Genomic DNA, 22634 nt, shown 5'->3' with positions numbered 1-22634 from the left:
GCGGGGGTGGGGGGGTGGAAGGAAGCTACCACGTTGGAGCCGTCCTCACCACCCAAAGCTCTGACTGCTCCTCAGGATTTCAATAGTGGGGTTCTTGCAGGTTCCTCTCTTTCTTCTGCTGCTCCCTCTGGCTAGGACCCAGCCTGACTCCATTTAACTGAGTGGCTGACACCATGCTAGACTCAGGAGGCAGCACTGTGGACCAAGCCACTGAGCCTCACTTCTTCTCCTCAAGCTTTGTATGTTCCAAACTCTCTCTCTCCCCCCCCCCCCCCTCTCTATATATATATATACATATATCCCCTTTCCAAACTGTGCCTTCCTGCCTCTCCCCTCCCCTCTCCCTTCCCCCCTCCCTCCCTCCCCTCCCTAACCATTGTTCTCAAAAACATTCAGGGGTGCCCACTTCCCACAGGATCCGGTTCCAACATCTCAGCCTACATTTTCAACTTTCAAGTTTTCTTCTGTCCCAGCCCAATGAATCTACATAATTCATGTTTGCACATCATCCCGTGTTTTCCTCTCGGCAAAATGCCCTTCCTGTGTGTCCATGTTGATTCTTCTCAATTCCAGATGAAATTCGAGCGTGTTTCCCATAAAACACTCCCTGACCTCTTCGTTTTCAAACTTAGGGGAAGCTTTAGTAAAACCGTTTTAGGGAAGAGAAGGTGTAAACCAGAAGTGAAACGCAGGCTTGCGGCATGTGCTCACTCTTTGGGGGTCTGTTGTTCTCAGTGTTTGCTGAGCCCCCCGTGGACACTCAGTGTTTGCTGGGTACATTCCGTGGGCGCGTGTATGTTCGCACCGAGTGTCTGAGTCTGCACCCCCACAGCACCCAGCATTTGTTTGCTATCCAGTAAATGAGGTGCTTAATGGATGCCATCTCTTTTGTCTTATTGTAACCAAGCCTGTATCCCAACAGGAAGGGGCCAGTTTCCATTCCTCCCATATTTACCCCCTGCCTCGGAGGGATGTTTGCACTTGAACTCTTCCCTGCCGTGATAAGTAGGTGCTGGTGAGTCTGGACTCTTTGCCAGATTTTTCTAAGAGCCACAGAATGCTTGACTGGGGTTAGATGTCCATTTAAGGGCAAGTTGGTTTCTTCCATTTATTTTAGGAGGGAAGAAAGGTGTTACACATTTCATTAACCATAACTTCCCATTATAGGAATCCTAAAAGTCCAGCTGCTATCAGTCTGTTTACTCCTTAAATGTCCTTTGAGAGCTTTCTGACCACCAGGAAGTATGCTGTGTGTTGGGCACACAGAGGCCAAGTAAGATGGAGTTCACCCCTGAAGGAGTCGGGAGCCTTGCAGGGAGGTTGAGGTGACTGCAGTAGCAGTACCTGTGCCCTAAAGACTGCCTCTCCCTTTAAGAAGAGGCGGAGGCGGACGGGAGGCACTGAGCCCTGGGACCGAAGTGGTGGTCAGACAGGGAAGGCTTTGCCCATGACATGTTTGGGCGGAGTCATGAGACTGTGCAGGATTTCGGAGGTGGGCCTCCTTCCCGGCCCAGAGAGTACAGGCATCGTGCTCAGAGGTAAGCCCCTTGCGTGGCGTGTTGGGGGAGGGGAGCCAGCCAGCCCCAGCTCACCAGCGGCAGCCCTCCCCTGTGCAGAGCAGGACATGGGCTGCCACATTGGAAGGCCCAGCCTGCCATGCTAAGGCCTGGGCTTTGTGCAACAACAGGGGAGCTTTCAGACTGGCTTTGCAGGAGGATTTGGCAGGGGCACATTTTCATTTGATTGAGAGGGTGCCCAGCGGAGAGCCAGGTAGTAGCCGCGGCTCTGAGAGCACCTGCCGATCGCTTGAAGAAGGACGAGGCATTTCCCCCGTCCCGTGTAGTTACACTGTGGTTGGCCTGCCCCGCCTCCGGCCGCCATAGCAGCAGGTGCTGCCTTTACCCCCTTCCTAGACTTGAACTTCTCAAAAACCAAGCAGAGCGCTGGCGTTCAAGCTCTCGTCACTAGATTCCTAGGGGTTAATGGCAACTCTGCTTTAGAGCTTTCAGATGTTTGGTGTACATTTCTTTGGTTCCTATGGTGTATTTTTTTTTAAATGTATTTTTATTGATTTCAGAGAGGAAGAGGGAGGGAGAGAGATAGAGACATCAATGATGAGAGAGAATCATTGATTGGCTGCCTCCTGCCCGGCCCCTACAGGAGATGGAACCTGCAACCCAGGCATGTGCCCTTGCCGGAATCAAATCCAGGACCCTTCAGTCCACAGGCTGACTGACGCTCTATCCATTGAGCCAAACCAGCCAGTGTTTTTTAACCATTAAAATAATAATAAAGAACAACATGCACAGATACGAAGTTCTACACATAATCCAGCTGCTTTGGAGATCACTGCCGCATTAACTCCCGCAGTCAGAGCGCTCCTTAGGACAAAGCAGGTTTAAATTTGTAAATGTGTGATTGATTAAGAAGGTAGAACAGCACTGCCCTCGTCTTTGGAAAAAGTCAGGTCCACGAATATGCAGTAAAATATATTTCAAAAGTCAACATACCTCTTGGTAACACTCAGTCAAATGCCAGACAAGCATGGCTCATCGGCCTCAGGACCGTCACATCACAATATCATAAGTGAAGTCCTATCTCTCTTTGGGGTGCTGGATGGTGGTTGCAAGTGTAGAATCACTTGATGCTCAAGCCACGCCCCACACGAATTAAATCAGAAACCCTGGACGTACAGGCAGGACCCAGTCATCAGTATATTTTTTAATAGGCTTTATTTTTCACAGCAAAAATTGAGAGAAAGGTTATATATATCATAAACCCATATTCCCGCCCTCCCCCGCCCCACGCCCCCCCCCCACACACAGCCTCCCCCATTATCAGCATCCCCACCAGAGTGATCCATTTATTACAATTGATGAACCTTCAGTGGCACATAATCCCCCAGAGTCCATCATTTACATTTGGTTCACTGGTGTACATTCTCTGGGTTTGGACAAATGTCTGATGCCATGTACCTACCATTACAGTAGCATACGGAGTCTGTTCAGCAGGCACCACTCTTTTCTTTTTTTAAAATATATTGGAGAGAGAGATAGAAGCATCAGTGATGAGAGAGAATCATTAATTGGCAGCTTCCTGCATGCCTCACACTGGGGATCAAGCCCCACAACCCAGGCATGTGCCCTTGACCAGAATCGAACCCGAGACCCTTCAGTGCACAGGCCGATGCTCTGTCCACTGAGCCAAACTGGCTAGAGCAGGTGTCACTTTTCCAACGCTCTCTAAGTGGTCCCCATGCGCAACCAGGCTTGAGAGCCACTGTGCTGTATTGTAGTTCTGGGCCTTATTCGTTCCCGTAAGTTCTGAGCGCCGCTTGCCTGACTTGGGTGTGAAAACTGCCTGTCTCCTCTGTACACGGGGTTCCCCACGAGATTCTGTTTGAACCAAGGATTCTGTTAAAGCTGCATCATCAGCTCGTGAAGAGCACTGGCCTTTGGAGTCAGAAGGTTCTAGATTGAACTGTTTGCTCCACGTTTGCTGGATAAGTAACTCAGGCAAGTTCCTTAGCCTCTCTGAGCGTCTATACAATGGGGAACACCCAAAAGTGTTGATGAGAAATAATAAATGTACCCAAGTTTAATAAGGTTTAGCCCCAGTGAGCACTCGTCTGCAGTGGTCTCCCATTGCTTCCTTTGTGCCTGATATTGGAGGTGAGGGACGTTCTTCTTGCCAGGTAGACGTAGCCTTCCCAATCTCTTGTTCTGATATTTTCTATTGGCCTTTCCTGGTTTGGATTAAATTTGGGTTCAAATATTTTCTGATGTATAGTAAACCTTCTGATATGATTTGAGAGCTTGGAAAAATAGATTTAAGGTCCACTGGTCTTTGGCTTGAGTAGAAAGATGCCATTTTGACACCTGGGAAGTAGAAAACGTGAGAGCTAATATTGTCCTGTCATGAATCTGATATGCATGCCCCAGAGCTTTCAACATGTTCTTTATGCTGAGCATAACCCGTCAGAAGTAAAATGATCCAGTTTCTTACCAAAAGCTCCGTATTATCTTCGTCTGCTTGCTGAGAACTGAGAACTGTGTGGACAGGACGCAGATGACACGGTTCAGGTTAGCTACACCTGTGGCATGTGCTGACTGCTTGACTGGAGATCTTGGCCTTGAATGGGAGCCCTGGCACCCAGGTCACCACACTCAGAGGCTCATGTACTTGTCCCCACAAGACTGCCGGTCCAGCCAGGGCAGGGCGAGTCCCAGCGTGGCTGGGAAGAATGAAGGGCTGATTGAAAACAGGAAAGCGGTGGCCGGGAAGAAAGACGCACAGCACACACAGAGGAGGGCAGAGAAGAAGCAGCAGGGCTTGCGGGAGTCAAGTGACTCGCTCAGTGACTGGCCTGATTCAGGACCTCTTGAATCCGTCTCATTTGAGAAACAGAAAGGTCTTTGTTGGTGCAGAAAAGGTTGAGGATGGAGAGGAGGCCAGCTGGACGTGGATCAGGGGGGAGGAATGGACTCTGAGAAGAATTGGGTAATCCTGTGTATTAGGACAAGTACATGTGTTCTTTTTATTGAGCATTTCAAGAGATGAGTCTCCTTTGGGATGCTCTCATTCGAATAGGAAGATGATGGGAAGAAAGTTAGCTAAGCCTCTCCCGTCCGGGAGTGTCAGCATTCAAACTCGACCTAAGGAATCTCTGCGACCATGTGTTTGGGGCCATTATGGCGAAGCCATTTGTGGTGGAGCAAGTGTAATTTTTATGGCTGAGCCCATCTGAGTATGGTGAGTTTTATTCTTCTCTCATCCATTCATTCATTCCTTTTTTCTGACTTTCAACAAGTGTTTGTTGAACACGCTGACAAAAGGCAGGCATCTGTGAGGTCATGAGAAGAACATGGTGGACCAGGCGGACGTCGTCCCTGCACTCCTGGTCATTCCGAGCAGAGTGAGGGTGCCCTGACAGGGGCTAGGCAGGATGGGGGAGCACAGCCAGGGAGTTTGGGGCTGACATGGGGAGGAAGTCACTTCTGGAAGGAAGGAATCAGTGAGCTGCAGGGGGCCCTGCTCTGGGAGGGTGGACCATCTCCTCAGTACCATCTGCAGTGGCCGCACCCCAGCCTGGTCATGTGCTGATGGCTTTCACTGGGCATACGGAGATTAAAGAAGCAAATCTTATAACTTTACTGATGTCTTCTCTCTTTAAAAAAGCGGTTTGTATTATGAAAAATAAAATATGTAGGGAAAATGTGATTGAGTGTAGGTATGGGATGTGTGTGTAGAGTTGATGGAGGAATATTAAAATGAGCTCGCATACCCTGGCTGGTGGCTCAGTTGGTTGGAGTGTCTCATACACCAAAAGGTTGTGAGTTCCATTCCCGGTCAGGGCACATACCTAGGTTGCAGATTTGATCACCTGGTTAGGGTGTGTATGGGAGGCCACCAATTGATGTTTCTCTCTCACATCGACATTTCTCTCTGTCTCTCCCTTCCTTTCTCTCTAAAATCAATTAAAAAAAAATCCTTAGGTGAGGATTAAAAAAAAAACACAAAGCTTGCCTGCTGTCGTTCTAACCTAGGAAATTGCACATTATCCTCAGTGGTGCCTTTTCATGCTGGCCCCCCGGCTGCAGTCATGACCACTGGGTGAATTTTGTGTCCAGTGTTCTCTCTGGTTCCTCTCTTTTCATGTGATGTAAGAGGTCATGTCCATGCTTGTACCAGGAGACACTGCAGTCTCACCTCCCACTGTGTACCAACACCAGACAGACAGGCTGGAGAGCTATTTTTAAATAAATTGCTTTATTGCACTCTTTTAAGCAGGTGACATCAAAGTGCTTTCAGAATTTTTCAAAACAAAAGCCTTCTTTTCATCTCAAGGAGAACCTTAACACAGTTTGTTAACAGGATGAGGTTTTGACAAACCAGGGTACTACAATGGACCCAGCAGTGACAGGACCAGGAATTGCTCCCATGAGAACAGTTTCCAACCCCCATCTAGGCCGTGAGAGTGTTGATTCGCTCTAGCAATGCTACTCCAGTGTATTTCAGATGACTTCATGGTGTGAGAGTTTGAGCTCACTTAGAGTAAAATCATCTTGACAGCCTCGTTGGGAGGCGTTACTTATATTATATTAATGCAATCATCTGAAGTGGTGGACAGATCCTGTCCGGAATAGCCTCTTGGGCAAACCAGCCTGGAATGTGCTTTTTTCGTTGTGGCTGGGATGGATGTTGTTTTGTATTCTCCATTCGCTTCCCTCTTCCCCTCACCCCCAAACTGTTGTGGTTCTCCATCCAAAATAGAAGAACATCAACTTTTGGGTTTGATATTTGACCCCTGGTGAGTAGATTCCTTAAATTTTTTGATTACTTATCTAACGGTTTTCAGGCTCTTTTCATTGGACTCTGTCTCCTCCGCGAAGGGCTCTTTTCGTTTGTTTTCTTGCCCTTCAACTCTAGAGGCAAGATTCCTTCCTCAGGGAGAAAGTGAGCTCAGCTCCTGTTGCCATGGTGAAGCGTGTGTGTGAGTTAACATATACCTGGAATCCAGAGTTGGCGGAATAGGAAAACATGGGCATATCACTTCATCTTCTCATTTCATTTCATTTATTTCATTTCATTTCATTTCTGTGTTTTTATTCCTGAGGCAATTGGTTCTTCCGGGATTCAACACTTTCCCTCCCATCTCTGGGTTGTTAAACTGAAGCTTTCGTATTTTTTGCAGCGATTGTGCCACTACCCCCTGATTATTAATTCTTCAGCCACAAGAAACCTATTCACTCTCCTCTTCAGGCCGGTTCCAGCGGCAGTGCCTGGAGGAGGTCGGTTAGAACAATAGTTTCTCTACATCTCGGCCTTTTTACATTCTCTGTGTCAGCTAGCCCCTGGAAACTCTCGTGTGACTCTGAAGACGAGCCCTCTGAATCCCACAGTGAGCTCAGTATGTGTGTCCATCACTCCCAAGCCCCTTAGAGAAAGTCTGGACAAAGCACCCGGTTCCCCTTGTGAGCAGCCAGCCAGCTCCTCCTGCTGGGGCTGCGGGGAATGTGGTCCCAGAGGAAACCTGTGTTTAGTTCCTCTCGTTACCCAGACGGGAGGAACCTCCCAACTGTCTCGTCCAGGCCCCTCGTGGTTGGTCAGAAACCGCAGCGCTGTGCTTGGTAAACGCACTCCGGGGTCTGTCCTGTGCGTGGTGACCGCGGGCAGTGTTACGCAAGGGCGTCCGCTGGGCCTGCTCCCTGGGGTCCGCTGTGCAGAGACTCAGCGTTTCAACAGGGGATCCCTCTCCCCTCCTGTCTTACGTGTCACGATCGCCTAGGACACCTCCAGTCTCTAGACTTGGGGTGCTCATCACAAGCAGAGGAGCCCAGGTGACCAGGGTGGAAGGGGGGACACGCAGAAGAGTTCTGTGAGGTGGCCAGGCCTGTGAGGGCTGTGGCCTGATCCTGGCTGATGTGAGGGACCCTGGAGGGTTCCAAGCAAAGGAGCGATGAGAGCTGCCGGGCATTCGGACCGGATCTCTCTGGACTCTGGCTGGATTGGCGGCAGGTGAGTGGGTGAAGGCGGAAACAGCCAGCCGTAGGAAGCCACTGAGATACCCAAGTGAAGGATGGTGGGGCCTGGACCCAGACGGCAGCATAATTAAATCTGTCTTAACCCGATTGTCCAAAAGCCATTCAGGGATTTGGCTAATTTTTGGTTAAAATTCCTGGCTGGGAACTTGGACGCTTGTCCTAAGGCCATCTGTCAATCACGTTCAGGGTGACCGTCTTGTAGACAGGCCTCGGGGCAGGTCTGGTTCGGGAAAATCCTTGAGAAACCTTATTTATTGACTTTAAAGATGGGCTTTCCTTGCAGGGCTCCTCCCTGTGGAGAACACTGGTCGGAATCACAGGGTAAATCAGGGTTGCCAGGCCACGACACTTCCTGGAATTGGGGGTCAGAGCGGCCAGCCTGGGCTCTGCCCTGCGTGGCGAACTCCAGGGCCCTGGGGCTGCTGTGCTGCTGCCCACAATGGCGAGGGACGCCTTTTGTTTGCTTCTTGTGTGAAAGGAGGGCTTGTTTTGAGGCTTGGACCACAAATAATAATCCATTGTTCCCTATAATAATAACCCGCCCTCTTTAGCAGAAAAAATCTGCTTGGTGTAGTGTGGCTATCGGCTTATTTGAAAGAATAGCCCAATGTGCCCATTGTGCCCTGAGAATAAATATTTGGAAGGTGGTTGTGAGGGCTGGAGTCCCAGTTAGGACGCAGGAAGGAGAACTTCTGACTCCGTCCCGGAGAGTCCCTCCTTACTCTGCTGGTCCGTGACACTCTGAGATGTGGATTCTCTCCAAGAGGTCTCTTAGAAAAATATCTTATTTTGAAGATGGGTGTTTTTCGTCTTTTCTGAATTTGCTCGCCTGGTTTCTAATTTTAGGCCAAATAATTTTTTTTTCTAACCTTCATTGCTTCCATGAAAGTGTCTCTTTCTGAGGGAAGATTATTTTATTTTAGCAGCAATCCTTCATAATTCCTGCAATTGCCTCTGATTATGGATCTTGGAGGGGGGGAGCTATTTCTATATTTCAAGTGATAGGATTTTAAGTGCTATTTCCTGGAGTTAGGCTAACTGGAAATCTTCAACGGGTGGGTTAAAATGGGACCCAGTGTGGTCGACCACTTCCTGAGTATGCAGGTACCTAGCACACTGACTTCACCAGTGAAGGCCTGGTTCTGTGGGCGGGTTAAATAAAAAAGCATGGCTTTAAGTGATATGTCCTCTTACCTAGAATAGCTTTAATTGCTTTAGATATAGAAGATAAGCCCTGGCCGGGTAGCTCAGTTGATTAGAGCATCATTCTGATATGCCAAGATTGCAGGTTCGATCCCCAGTCAGGGTACATATAAGAAGCAACCAGTGAATGCATAAATACAACAAATCAATGTTTCTCTCTTCCTTTCTCTCTCGTTCCCTTCCCCCTTCGCTTCCTCTCTCTCTCTCAAATCAATAAAAAAAAGGAAAAAGGAAGATGAGAAAAGTTCAGTGTGCTAGCAACTACAATGTAACACGTGAATGTGAGAACAATTTGAAGAAGAAAAGCCACGCTGGCTGGTGTGGCTCGGTTGGTTAGAGCATCCTCCTGTCACCAAAGGGTCATGGGTTCAATTCTTCAGCCAGAGCATGTGAGGGAGACAACCCATCAATGTTTCTCTCTCCCTCTCCTTTCCTCTCTCTCTAGAATTAATGAAAATCATACCCTCAGATGAGGATTTTAAAAAAAAATTAAAGAAGTAAAACTATGGCCTCCACATCTTTAAAATCAGACCATCAGAGCCCGGCCCGCATGGCTCAGTGGTTGAGTGCCAACTGCCAATCTATGAACCAGGCAATCACAGTCCGAGTCCCAGTCAGGGCACATGCCTGGGTTGTGGGCTAGATCCCCAGTAGGGGGTGTGCAGGAGGCAGCTGATCAATGATTCCCTCTCATCATTGATGTTTCTATCTCTCCTCTCCTTTCCTCTCTGAAATCAATAGAAACATATTTTAAAAAATAAAATAAAATCAGGCCATCAGAGAAGCAGCCAAGATGTCCTTCACCAAGTGAATGGATAAACTATAGTAGTACTCAAAACATCCTGTTACTAAAAAAATTATCCCAGACCATCAGCAATTTATCCTGTTTGTAGGAAGTATCTTGCTATAGAATATTTTGCCAGATTTATATAGATGGCAGCAGGTTACTGTGTGTGTGTGTGTGTGTGTGTGTGTGTGTGTGTGTGTGTGTATACACACATATACATACACTAGTGGCCTGGTGCACGAAATTCATGCACATTATAAGGGGATTAATTAGAGGAAATATTTTAATATTGCTCTTTGCCCTTTTCCTATAATAGAAGTGTCAGAGATGAAAGAAATTTAATAAAATGCATATGAAAATCTTCCTCCTGTCAGAGTCTGGGGAGCACCACGGAACCCAAAGTCAAGTCCCTACCCACCCACATGCGCCTCAAAATCGCGCGAGACCCAGACCCGGCTGGCCCCCACCATTGAGCTAGATCCAGACCCAGCTGGTCTCACCTTTGTCAAGCCCTGCCGGGCAGGGGGAGCAGCCTCAGGTCCCCTGGCCCAGCACCAGGGCGGGAGGCACAGCCTGAGGTCCCCCAGCCCAGGCCGGGGCGGGGGGAGCACCTTGAGGTCCCCTGTCAAGCCCTGCAGCGTTGGGGGCATGGCATGAGATCCCCTGTCAAGCCCTGCTGGGCGGAGGGCGTGGCCTCAGGTCCCTTGTCAAGCCCCGCTGGGTGGGGGGGGAGGGCGTGGCCTCAGGTCCCTTGTCAAGCCCCGCTGGGTGGGGGGGGAGGGCGTGGCCTCAGGTCCTCCGGCCTGGAGCCAGGGCAGGGTGTGTGGCCTGAGGTCCTCCATCAAGCCCTGCTGGGTGGGGGGCGTGGCCTGAAGTCCCCTGTCAAGCCCCACGGGGGTTGAAGGGGGCACGGCCTCAGGTCCCTGCTGATTGCTCGTTAAGGCTTGTTAGGGGAACTCGGCCTCCACTGTGGGTGCAGCCATCTTGTGTTATGGAAACCCCCGCCTCCATTTTGGGTGCCACCATCTTTGTGGCAGAGTGATGGTCAATTTGCATATTCCCTCTTTATTGTATGGGATATATATATATATATATATATATATATATATATATAGACACTAGAGGCCCGGTGCACGAAATTCGTGCACGGCGGGAGGGGGGTAGCGGGGAGTGTTGTCCCTCAGCCCAGCCTGCAGTCTCTCCAATCTGGGACCCCTCAAGGGACCTTCATTTTTTCCTTCAAGAGTGTGGTGGAAAAACCCTAGATTACCTTCTTGGATTCTTATAACCCAAATTACCAAGAACACTGCAATTGGTGGCCTACAGGGAGCTTAGCCAATGAGTTGTCAGAAAAGGTATTTACTCTCAAACTGGTTTGGCTCAGTGGATAGACCATGGGCCTGCAGACTGAAGTTAAGGGCATGTACCTTGGTTGGAGGTATATCCCCAGTGGGGAGTGTGCAGGAGGCAGCTAATGGATGTTTCTCTCTCATTGATATTTCCAACTGTCTATCCCTCTCTCCTCTTCTCTGTAAAAAAAAAAAAAAATCAAAAAAAAATTTTTAAAAAGGTGTATCCTCTGCAGCTCATGCAGCCCCTGGGTTGTGTCCACTGGGCTAGGGGCGTGTCCCTGCCACCCGGTGGTGGCGGCCGGGGTCTCCGCACACCCCAGAGGCCAGCAGCCATCCCCCTGTGGAGGGCGCTAGGCTGGGGGCATGGACACGAACTGCCACTTGGTGCTGGAGCTTGGAAAGCCTCTGGGGTGGGGCGGGAACATCCCTGTCTCCAAACGCCCCAAGGCCAGCAGCCAGCCTGACCATGGGCCTCAGGCTCAGGGCTTGCAGGGACCCCGGGCAGCACGCAGCAGTGGCCGCCAGGGTCTCGGCACACCCTAGAGGCCAGCGGCAGCCCCCGGTCCTGGGCGCCTGGCTGGGGGCGTGGCCCCAAACCGCCGCTTTGTGCAGGAGCCTTTGCAAGCCGCTGGGGGTGGGGCGGAACATCCCCATGTCGCCTACACCCATAGGCTCTGAGTGGCCAGGGCCCTGCCGCTCAGGACCTAAGCACGGGCCTATAGGCTAGGAGCGGCCTGGGTCTGGAGGATGTTTCCTGGACCCAGGCCGCTCAGTGCCCGCATATGCAAATTAACCGCCATCTTGTTCGCTCTGATTGGCTGTGGGTGTAGCGGAGGTGCGGTCAATTTGCATGTTTCTCTATTATAAGGTAGGATATAGTAATTTTCTTGTATCTTTGTCATCTTCTCTGATAAATATGCACTGTGGTATTCATGCTCAATCCTACTCTTTTTTTCTTTTAATTGTTATTTATAGCTTTTAGAGAGAAAGACACAGAGGATGGGAGAGAGAAAGAGAGGGATTTGTTGTTCTACTTATTTACACATTCACTGGTTGATTCTTGTATGTTCCCTGAACGGAATCGAACTCATAACTTTGGCTCTAACCCACTGAGCTACCCAGCCAGGGCCATGATATCCTACTCTTAATCCTTCCTGTTTCTCTCTCTCCAGTGACTGCCGGCGTATCAGCCTTGGAGGTATACACCCCAAAAGAAATCTACGTGGCAAATGGGACTCAAGGGAAGCTGACGTGCAAGTTCAAGTCTGCGAACACCACCAGCAGGTTGACCACAATCTCCTGGAGCTTCCAGCCGGAGGGATCCCACACCACCGTGTCGGTAGGAGTGCCTGACTGCTCTTGGCTAGTCCTGCCTCAGAGGGTTCCCTCCCGCTGCAGTGCGTTCAGCGAGCCCTTCTTCTGACCCATCCCTTCCAGACCGTGAGGCTGCCGTCTGGTACAGACATCAGGCGCTGCTCTTGCTTCTGACTCTCCAGGAAAAAAACAGTTCAGTTTCTCTTAAATGCAGCTTGTTTTCTCGTGTTTGTGTGTCACAGTCACCTGCCATCCCTCCCGTCTCCACCATCACGTCCCATTTTGAAATGTATCTTTTCCACAGAGCAGCCCCTGATTTACCTTGTTCACTCTAATCACGATTCATCCTGCATCTGTTCAGCTGCCATTTGCTTCACTTTTATTTGTATTTCTTTTAAGTATTTCTACACACACACACACACACACACACACACACACACACACACGTCCATCCGTCCCAGTGGCAGTCTTTGGGAGCTCTCTGTGCAGCGAGTCTGAGGCCTTCAGAAATGTGTGATAGCAGCCGGTGCTCTCACCGGGAACAATGAGGAGTAAGACTGTTGATGAGTCACCTGAGGAGGGTGGCCGAACACAAGTGCAGGGCCGTAGGGTTGAAAGGAAGGTTAGTCACGAACCAGATGAGTGCTGGTGAGGCTGGGTGCTTATTACCCAGGGCCCGACGCTCCGCCTCGTCTGTGGAGTGGAGACTGTAGAACGTGCACAGGGAGTGTTGGGAGGAGAGCCTGGGGTGAAGACCTTTTATCTCCAGCGAGCGAGTCACTGAGTGCTGAGCCTCACCCCTCCTTTATGACTCTCTGGCGGACCGTTATCAGCTGTGACCCTGAGGAAGTGGCGTGAGTCTCCCTTTTGTGTATAAACTATGCGTGGTTGTCCCTGTAGCACGGGGATGTCGAGTGGAGGAGAGAAGACACACAAGTGTATTTTTCAACAGAAACAGGACGGAACCCCTTGATTTCCAGATCCCTGTCTGGCTTAGATTCCGTGGCATTTGCAGTGGGGCGTGTTTCTTTCCATGTGAAGTCTTTGTGAAGAGCCCGCGTAGCACACCGCGCAGCGTTGAGAACTTCTGCCTTCGGGAAGAGCTCATGTGTCCTTTTTCTCTAATTGCAGTTTTTCCACTACTCCCAAGGGCAAGTGTACATCGGGGATTACCCGCCATTCAAGGACAGGATCACCTGGGCTGGAGACCTCGACAAGAAAGACGCATCGATCAACATAGAAAATATACAGTTTATCCATAACGGCACCTACATCTGCGATGTCAAAAACCCTCCCGACATCGTCGTCTACCCGGGATACATTCGCCTCTACGTTGTAGAGAAAGGTACCTCCGGAGTATTTGGGCAGTAACGGCGCAGTCCCCTTGTCGCGTGTTGAGTGGCAAACGAGAGTTACGTTGTGGGGGGTGTGTGCCGGGAGCATCCTGCCAGTGGCTATGCGCCCTGTTTCTGGGAACCTGAGGGTGGGCACTGCTGCCCACAGGCGGGGTAGCAGCCGGCCTCTCCATGTGTACGTCTGCCGTCCGAAGCCTAGTGGCCCGGTTTCAGGAGGATTACTTTCTCATGTGAATTGGAAGTAAGACCAGATTCACGACAGTCGATGGGCTGAGCCTGGGAAAGAAGGAGGTTAATACTGTTTCAGTATTCTCCAAGAGAAAGTTTTAGCATTCGTAAAAACAACACAGCGGTTTCTTCCATTTTTGGAGAAGCAGCAGGAAATGCAGGTTCTGGTGTCTCCTTTTGAGACGACGTCTGCTTTGTTGGTGAGTAGATGGAGGTAAAGCCACATCCCAGTTTTGCTTGGATCTTAGCGCATTGAGAGGGATTGTGTGTGCAGAAATGCTGAGTTCTGTATCTCATTTTCTATCAGCTGCTCTTTGCATGTCATTACTTAGTTACTAGGGTCTCATAATTTGGATCATAATAGAGGGTATGATAACTTGCTTCTTAGTTGAATAACATTCCATTTTCTTCTCTTTGTCACAATGGACCTTAACAGTGTTTTGTTCTTTCTCTCCAGAGGTGTTGCCCATGTTTCCGGTTTGGGTGGTGGTGGGGATAGTGACCGCTGTGGTTGTGGGTCTCACTCTCCTCATCAGCATGATTCTGGCTGTCCTCTACAGAAGGAAAAGCTCGAAGCCGGATTACACCGGGTGAGAAACTGCTTCTGGGGAGGGGAGAGGGAAGGGATCAGGGTTTACAAAAACGTCTGTATTTTTTATGGAGAAAAGAATTGTGAAGAGTTAGCTCCTGTTTGCTTTAATGCCAGAACCAGGCAGTCTGCTTAGGTGTTCTGAAACAGTGGCCTGCTAGTCAATGTGGGATTTGACGCGAATCCCTGTTTCCCAGTTTCTTCCCCAGGTTTGGTGCAGCCAGTGGCTCAGCAGTCTGGGCTCTGTTTAGTACCAGCCACTCTGCCAGTGGCATTATTAAGCCACAGACATCACTTACCCAGTTTCAGAGTTTAATTTTTATCTCTTGGCAATAATCTTATAAGGTGCTTCTTTTCAGTTAGGCAGCTATAAAACGAATCAAGAAGAGTTGTGCTAATAAACGACCCCCCACCCCCATGGGATGGCACAGGGCTTCTCTTTTTTATAGTTTTGCTGGCAAGTGAATGGCTTTGATCTTTCTTGAATGTATGGCTGGACTCATCGCAATGGAGATAATAAGGGTTGAAAACCAACATATACCGGCAGTAAAGAAACGTAGATATTTTTGTTTATGTCTTCTCAAAGAGAACACCCTTGAACTCGGGGAGTGAGTCTAATTGCAGGACCTTCTCTTCTCCCCACGCCAGCTGGAAAGCTAACCCACATAAGCTAAGTAGGACTCACGTGGTAAGAGAGTGGAGGCCGATTGCTAACACGAGTTGGGCCACAGGTGCATGGGCTAACCACAGCCACCCAGAGGGCCTGTGCTCTGAGACTTGCACACCCAACTGCCTGCCTGGTGGATGCTGGGAACCTCCTCCCTCTCTCTCTCTCTCTCTCTCCTCTCTCTCTCTCTCTCTCTCTCTGAGCTCTGAGGTTCTAGTTTTTAGGAGGAGTGCTGTGTTTTAACGAGCTTGAGTGTTCAAATTCAGATTTTACTTGCTTGGAATGCCTCTGTTCTGCTGACCTGTATCTACCCTCTTGCATGGTGAGTGTTTTTTGGTGACATATATCTGGAGTGTTGGTTTCCAACATGAGACTAATCCAAAGTGGTGACATGCCGGACTCTGTAGTTCTTGCTCTTGGGTTAATAAAGGAGCGGAGCGCGTGCCGTAGAATCCTGCATGGCATCGTGAATGCTGCTGTTCTTCTTACTCAGGTCCCCCTCCCCTGCCTTTCCACCTCGTGTGCCGGGATAGATCCTGCTTACCCTCCACTTGTTCAGAAAAGCTGACCCTGGGACTGTAACAGGGCTGGCTCTCCTCCTCCCACTAGACACATGGTAACTAATCCCATTGCCCGTTGCTGTTAATACTCATGTGTGTGTTTGGCCCATCTCCCTTGGTGGCAACTAACCAGCTAGCTCTGAGCTAACCCAGCAGCTGTTATGATTTGTCCACCGATACGTCCTGTGTCTGTTTTAGAAACATACTGAGCACACCATCCCAGTGAGATGGGGTAGTCAGGTTACATGGAGGCTTGAGATCATCGGAAAATGCACGTTCTTCATGTAAAATGCCTGTGTGTGTGTGTGTGTGTGTTTCAGTTTTCTTTTTTATATGTGAATTGTATTATTAATGATTGGGACACTCTTTGTGTTAGAATAGTCAAACCATTTTGGTTTGGGTCATAAAACCTCCCGTTTCAGAGAAGCACAGTAGAGAATTCATTGGGTGCTTTAGTCTTAAGAGTGACACTTAAAATGGGATCCTCCCAAAAATTCCTCTAAGATTTAAAAAACATACATCATAAAGGATTAAGCTCTGCCGATGACACATCCCATTAGGAAATCTCTAATGAGTTACCTCCCAGCATTCACTTTCCCTGATTTATTTATGAGATCGGCTTGCTAAGGATCCCCTGCCTGGAAGGGCTCAGCCGTGTGATGGCATTCCACAGCTTCTTGTCCTTCGCACCGCCCTGGGTCTTCTTTAGTTTGGTCTTTGTCTTGGTGAGGAAACAAAATACGGGAACCAGGGAATGGAAGGAATGAGACAAACCAAGACTCTGAGCCTGAGTGTATATCTGTAATTTTTGAAATGCATTCAGAAGAGGTTTGCCTTTGATGCTCACCAAAGCGAATTGCCTTTAGGAAGGTATAGCTGCTCCCTTAAATCTTTATCCCAAAGGAGGGTTGATGGCAGAGGGAAAAGGAGAGGGGCCAAGGATACACAGCAAGGATCCATCCAGCTGATGTCGCCCTTGCAAACAGGCCGAGGGCTCCCACTCCCCAGCAGTAGCTTCACAGATGTGGGATCACAGCATCAGGGAGACAGTTTCAATATATGTGATTGTTTGGATACCATTGTTTTGTTGTTCTGTTCATATACATCTGCTGCTGCTTTGTCTTGCCATCACTTGCATTCTGTATTTTTGTTTCCATTTGTTTAAAAACATTTTTTTTACATGTGTTCTCCAAATTGCCGACTAATCAGCTGCAGCACCTCAGAGAGTGTGTCACCGGTTAAGCAGGCTCCACGGAAGTTCCCCTCCGACACAGAGGGCCTAGTAAAGAGCCTGCCTTCTGGATCTCACCAGGTAACACTGGCTGTGCAGGTGGGCACTGTCACCACCCTGGGGCGGGAGGGAGTGCTGAGCCGCGACACAGGGAGAGAGTGACAGCCAGATAGACAGACAGACAGACAGGTGGAGACAGAGAGAGGGAAAGGGGTTAAGGAATCGGACCTGAGCGAAGGTTCCCACCAAAGCACCACTAACAGACTGTGCCCTTGGGATGTGGCTCCCATGGCCATCGTAGAGTCAGGAGGTGGCTTTGTCAGCCGTAAAAGGTTCCTTAATTGCTCAGGGAACTAAAGCCAGTGAATTGCATTCCACACTGAGGTGCTTTAAAAGACAAGGAATTAGCAGGGGACATTGATCTTGATATTGATAATAAGCAGAACAATTATTTTGCATGAATTCTTTAGAAGTTGAAGGTCGGCCCGTAGCTGCACAATGAGTCAGCCCCATGAACAAGCGGAGGCTTACACTGCTCCTTCTTGTGGGGAGAACCGAGGAGACATCACGTTATTGGAACCTGCACAGCATCCAGCGCTGTGGCTGGTGTCGTGGCTGTGCTATTATAACTGTAATTGTGGCAGAGATCCCAAGCAGCACGATTGGAATCTCAGAAGGAAAGGGGAGAGAGAAAAACGTTGAAGAAGTCATAGCCAAACACTTGCCATCTTTCAGCCACTTCTTCTGGTATTTATCTTCATATTGTATTTCTATTTCTAGAGTTTGCCGTTTTAGATACTATTCATTGACTCCATATTATGGAAATGAGAATTTAGTTCTTTCTTCCCCCTGGCCCTTCCTCCCAACACGCACATACCTACTGTATGCACACATGCCTCTTCCCAGGATGCTTAGCTCACTATATTGAGGTAGAAGATTTTTAGTGTGACGTGTACCCGTTGTTTTCACCATTGTACCACATATATTTGTTTCATGTACAATTGTCCTGTTTTTATGGAGCTAATATGTGCCTTTTTAAATTTGTTCAGTCTTCTAAGTACCTATCTGCATCTATCTCAAAGCTCTCCCATGCAAACCCCCGGGAACATCCAACCCCCCGCATGCACATGCTCCTTTGGTTTCATTCTATTCCTAGAGACGGGCCTGTTCGCCCCGCTGGCTCTGCTGTGCTCCGGGCTGCTGGCTGCAGTCCTCCTGGGCCTCCCCTCCCAAGGCATTTCCTGGCCCCTCTTCTTTTGGACCGCATGTCTTCACCTGTTTCGTTCATTCCCATATTGTGGTGGGGCATATCCTCCGTAACTTCTTGAGAAAGGGTGCACGGGAGATAAAGATTCTGAGGCAGCGTAATAACCTCCAAAAATGTCCACGTCCTTGCCCTGGAGCCTGTGGGATGTATGACCTCACCGGTCAGAAGCGCCCTTGCAGCTGTGTTAAGGATCTTGAGATGGGGAGATTTTCCTGAATGACCTGTGTGGGCCAAGGTTGACCACAGGGAGGCCGCAGGGTCAGATCCAGAGCGATTTGAAGAGGTTATGCTGTTGGCTTTGACATTGGAGGCTGGGCCAAGAGCCAAGGAATGCAGGCGGCTTCCATCTGCTGGGAGGGGAAGGACACAGGTCCTCCCTGAAGCTCTGGCAGCGGGATCGCGGCCCTGCTGACCTTGATCACACGCAGCCCCGTGTCAGCCCTCTGACCTCCAGCACTGGGAGCTGATAACATCTGTCTGCAGCATGTGTAACGTGGTTTTCTCCTGCCTCGAGCTTGAATGAGGATCTGGTTGCGTCGATTCCAGGTGGGAAGTCACTTCCCTCCTGCCTTTGGCGGCGTGGCTGACTTTTCCGCGTCTAGTGCTGAGCGGCTACTGTTCTGATTTCTGCCTCTTCGCGTGCCCTTTCTCCGAATGGCTTTTATTCCTCATGTTCTGAAACTGCACAAAATTGTGGGTCTTTTTTTATTCATTGTGCTGGCTATTCAGTGGGTTCTTTTAATCCGAAAACTATGTCCTTCAGTTTTAGGATATTTTCTTCCATTATTCTCTGGAAATTTTCCTCCTTTCATTTTCTCTCTTTTGGAAATTCCTATTAGGAATTGGACCATGTTTTACCGAATTCTTTAGTTTTTTCCTTTTTTCTGTTTTGCTTTTTTTTTTTTTAATATATTTTATTGATTTTTCACAGAGAGGGAGAGGGAGAGAGAGTTAGAAACATCAATGAGAGAGAAACATCAATCAGCTGCCTCCGACACCCCCTACTGGAAATGTGCCCGCAACCAAGGTACAGGCCCTTGACCGGAATCGAACCTGGGACCCTTGAGTACACAGGCCGACGCTCTATCCACTGAGCCAAACCAGTTAGGGCTGTTTTGCTTTTTTTGTTCTTTCTCTGGAAAATTTGTGGAAAATTTCTCCAACTTTACCCTCCAACTTTTGTTGAGTATTTAATGTCTGCTATCTTTTTAAAATATTTGCAAGAGCTATTTTTGGGGACCGCAAAAATAAATCTGGATGTTTATATGGGGGTGGGGGAGTAAAAAGAAAGCAGCCCCTATACCGGGCCCTCCTCAGTGGCAGCTTCCTGTTCCGTAGGGTTAAGGAAGACTTGGAGGAAATAAAGTTGTTGGGGGCAATCCAGGTGTACTTGCTTTATATGCTGTGGTGGGTAGAAGCGTGGAGTGCCTGTGAGGCCCGCACACCCTCCGCCTTGCCTCAGACTGTGTCCGGGAACCTGGGGTCCAGAGAGCGCCACCTGCCTTCCTGCCTCTTGAGACCCACAGCAGGAAGAGCCACACGCCCGCAGGTTGGCTACAGATGGCGGATGGCAGCTGCATCTGTGACGTCCTCACCGGCGGGCTCGGCTCTGAGACCGTCTCAAGAGCTGTTTCTTATTCTCTGATTATAATAGCCTGCATTTGTTTTCATGGATGCATTGTCATATCTCTTTGAGTATATCATTTTCTCGTGTTTTGCAAGCTCTATTTTTTAAAGCTTGCTTCTGATACTGATTTGGCTCTGTTTCTGTTGCATTCCCCTTTTCTCTTACAATTTCTTTGTCTCATGTCAAAAGCTTTCCTGAAATGCCCAGTGGTCCTGGGTTCTCCACTCAGACCCACGGCCGCAGATCTGAGCCGGAGCTCTGGGCCGTGGCTTCGCGGTGTTAAAGGGCTGGCTGGCTGCTTTGGGGGCCTCCACCGTCAGTTGCTGCAGATCCTTTCTCTGGAGCTGGTTGATGTCTCCACAGGGAGTTGAGCAGAGAATGAAGAGGCTCACTGATCTTGCCCGCCCCATGATCTTGCCCGCCCCAGCCTGTTTTCAGGGCCGACCCCTCCCCCTGCTCGTCTGTGGCCCCTGAGTCAGGACTGGCTCATGTCCCGGAGTCACTCCCCTGCCCGCCCAGGCCTGCCTCTGGCATTTTCTGGAGGATGGTGAGAAGTAGTTCAATCCTTGTGTCAATTCATTGTCTCTTTCAGCATTGGAACACCAGAGCGGAGCTGAGAAAGGATTTGTAGCCATTTTTACGGTGTGTCTCATGTATAAGCTCCTTCTCCCACGAGCACACCCCAAAACTCCTTATGGGTCTTTATGAATTATGGTGGGGGTTGTTCTCTGGGAAGTTACATACCAATTTCAGGGTCTGTCCTGTCCTTGGAAGTGACTGCAAGCTGGGGTCAGTTACTCGCAAGAGAACAGCTTGTTTTCCTTCTGGTCCTAGTACTGCTGACGCTGGAACAACGCTGGGTTAGGGCTCCGACACTCTGCACAGTGGGAAGTTTGCATACAACTTTTGACTCCTCCACACTTAACTGCTCCCAGTCTGCTGTCTGTGACTGTGCATGCCTTCTGGCGGTAAATGCCAAAATAGACTAGCATCCACACATGCTCCATGCACTCGTGCCATACCTTTTTCTTAATTGTTTTCAATATTTCTAGGCTACTCCATTCCTCTGTGTGGTTTTTCAAAGAGTCACAAATCTCCAAAAAACTTTCCAGGATATTATTGAGGAAAGTGTTCATATAAGTGGACCCACGCAGTACAAACCCGACACGTTCAAGGGTCAGCTGTAGTAGAAAATTGGTTGTGTGTTTTTCAACTTCTTTTCCTTTTGGGCTTACATGTAACTTGCAGCTTCCTGGCATGAATGTAGAGAGTCTCTGACTCAGTATTAACAATGTGATGTGATATTACCTACGACAGATATGAGAGCATCACATACCAAGTAGAGAAAGAGAGAGAGAGAGAAAGAGAGAGACAGAGACAGAGAGAGATCCGTCTGTTGTTGCACTTATTGATGTATTCATTGGTTGCTTCTTGTGTGTGCCCCGACCAGGGATTGAACCCAAAACCTTAATGTCATCAGGACGATGCTCTAACCCTGTGGTCGGCAAACTGTGGCTCGCTAGCCACATGAGGCTCTTTGGCCCTTTGAGTGTGGCTCTTCCACAAAATACCACGGCCTGGGCTATTTTGAAGAAGTGGCGTTAGAAGAAGTTTAAGTTTAAAAAACTTGGCTCTCAAAAGAAATTTCAATCGTTGTACTGTTGATACTTGGCTCTGCTGACTAATGAGTTTGCCGGCCACTGCTCTAACCAACAGCTACCTGGCCAGGGCAAGGATGTTTATTCTAAACTACACGCTTTTAGCTACTGAGCTTATGAGTTCAAAGTTGAGAGCTTAAGTACAGCATCAGACTTCCAAGGAGACTGTCCCTGGATCGCAGGCGGTTGACTTGGGGCTCTATTGAACGCGTCTTCTGAAACCAGGGCTCTTTTGCTTTTCTTGTTGCTGTTTATAATTTTAGAATCTCTGGGACCCTAAGGTCAGGATGTGCAGCCACCTGTCAGATGTTTGAACCCCTGACCTCGCCCCCAAGAGTCAGAAGACACCCCCCTGCCCCAGGCAGCCCCGCCCTCCCTGGCTCTCCTGCTGGAACCTGACAGTTCTCATCTCTCCTACCTCAGACCATCTAGGGTTTCTTTATGTCTATAGAACCTGACTTTTTTTTTTTTTTTTACTTTAAAATGGGGAAAACAGTTACGTGATATTAGATATCAAAGAAGCAATATTTTTACTAGTATGATAGGATGAGACTTAAAGAATCATACTTTAAGTTGCTATGTGGAAGAATATTGGAATACTACTCGGCCATAAAAATGAAGGAAATCTTATCCCTTGAGACACCATGGGTGGATCTGAAGAGTATCATGCTAAGTGAAATGAGCCAAATACCATATAATTTCACTTATATGTGGAATCTAATGAACAAAATAAATGAACAAACAAAATAGAAATAAACTCATAGATACAGAGACAGACTGACAGCTGTCAGGGGGGCGGGGAGAGGGTGAAAACACAAAATACCTCATAGACAGACAACAGTGCGGTGATTCCCAGAGGGAAGGGGCGGTTGGGGGGAGGTAGGAGAGGGCAAAGGGGGTCTAAATGGTGATGGAAGGAAACTTGGGGTGATAAACACACAGCATACAGACGATGTATTATAGGATTGTACCCCTGGAACCTATATTATTTTATTAACCAGTGTCACCCTAATAAATTCAATTTAAAAAACCCTAAAAATGATTATAAAAAGAGAATATTTTAAATTTGTAAGTGCCTGTTTGCATAAAGTGACCAGTTCAGATTGTGTCTGTGGGTTGGTTTCTTAGCTGCATCGTGACTCCAGGGCGTCTCGGGTTCGAGGAACTAACTGCCCGTCTTAGTCCTGGAGACTGTGGTCCCAATGCGAGGGCTGAGGAATTGTGTGACAGGTCTTTTAAGAGAAGGATAATT

At 48.8% G+C, this 22634-nt stretch overlaps 1 protein-coding gene across 4 annotated transcripts in view; it reads left to right on the top strand.

The window, feature by feature from the left end:
* The window catches only part of MPZL1 (myelin protein zero like 1), a 31860-nt gene that overhangs the window by 6915 nt on the left and 2311 nt on the right, over positions 1-22634 (top strand). For 3 of the 4 annotated variants that reach the window (XR_008555119.1, XR_008555118.1, XM_054711731.1), the window contains exons 2-5: positions 12059-12225; positions 13332-13545; positions 14241-14373; positions 16809-16911. Coding sequence is in view for 1 of the 4 variants with exons in the window: in XM_054711731.1 (XP_054567706.1) it covers positions 12059-12225; positions 13332-13545; positions 14241-14373; positions 16809-16911 (617 nt within the window). In the remaining 3 variants the exon portion in view is untranslated. Of the gene's footprint in view, positions 1-12058; positions 12226-13331; positions 13546-14240; positions 14374-16808; positions 16912-17300; positions 17578-22634 lie in introns of all 4 variants that reach the window. The other variant, XR_008555120.1, reaches the window with a different exon arrangement.

This window comes from Eptesicus fuscus, chromosome 22, assembly GCF_027574615.1.
Source record: "Eptesicus fuscus isolate TK198812 chromosome 22, DD_ASM_mEF_20220401, whole genome shotgun sequence".
Lineage (NCBI taxonomy): Eukaryota > Metazoa > Chordata > Mammalia > Chiroptera > Vespertilionidae > Eptesicus > Eptesicus fuscus.
The sequence above is the reverse complement of the archived record's forward strand: the minus strand, read 5'-3'. Positions and strand labels throughout refer to the sequence as shown.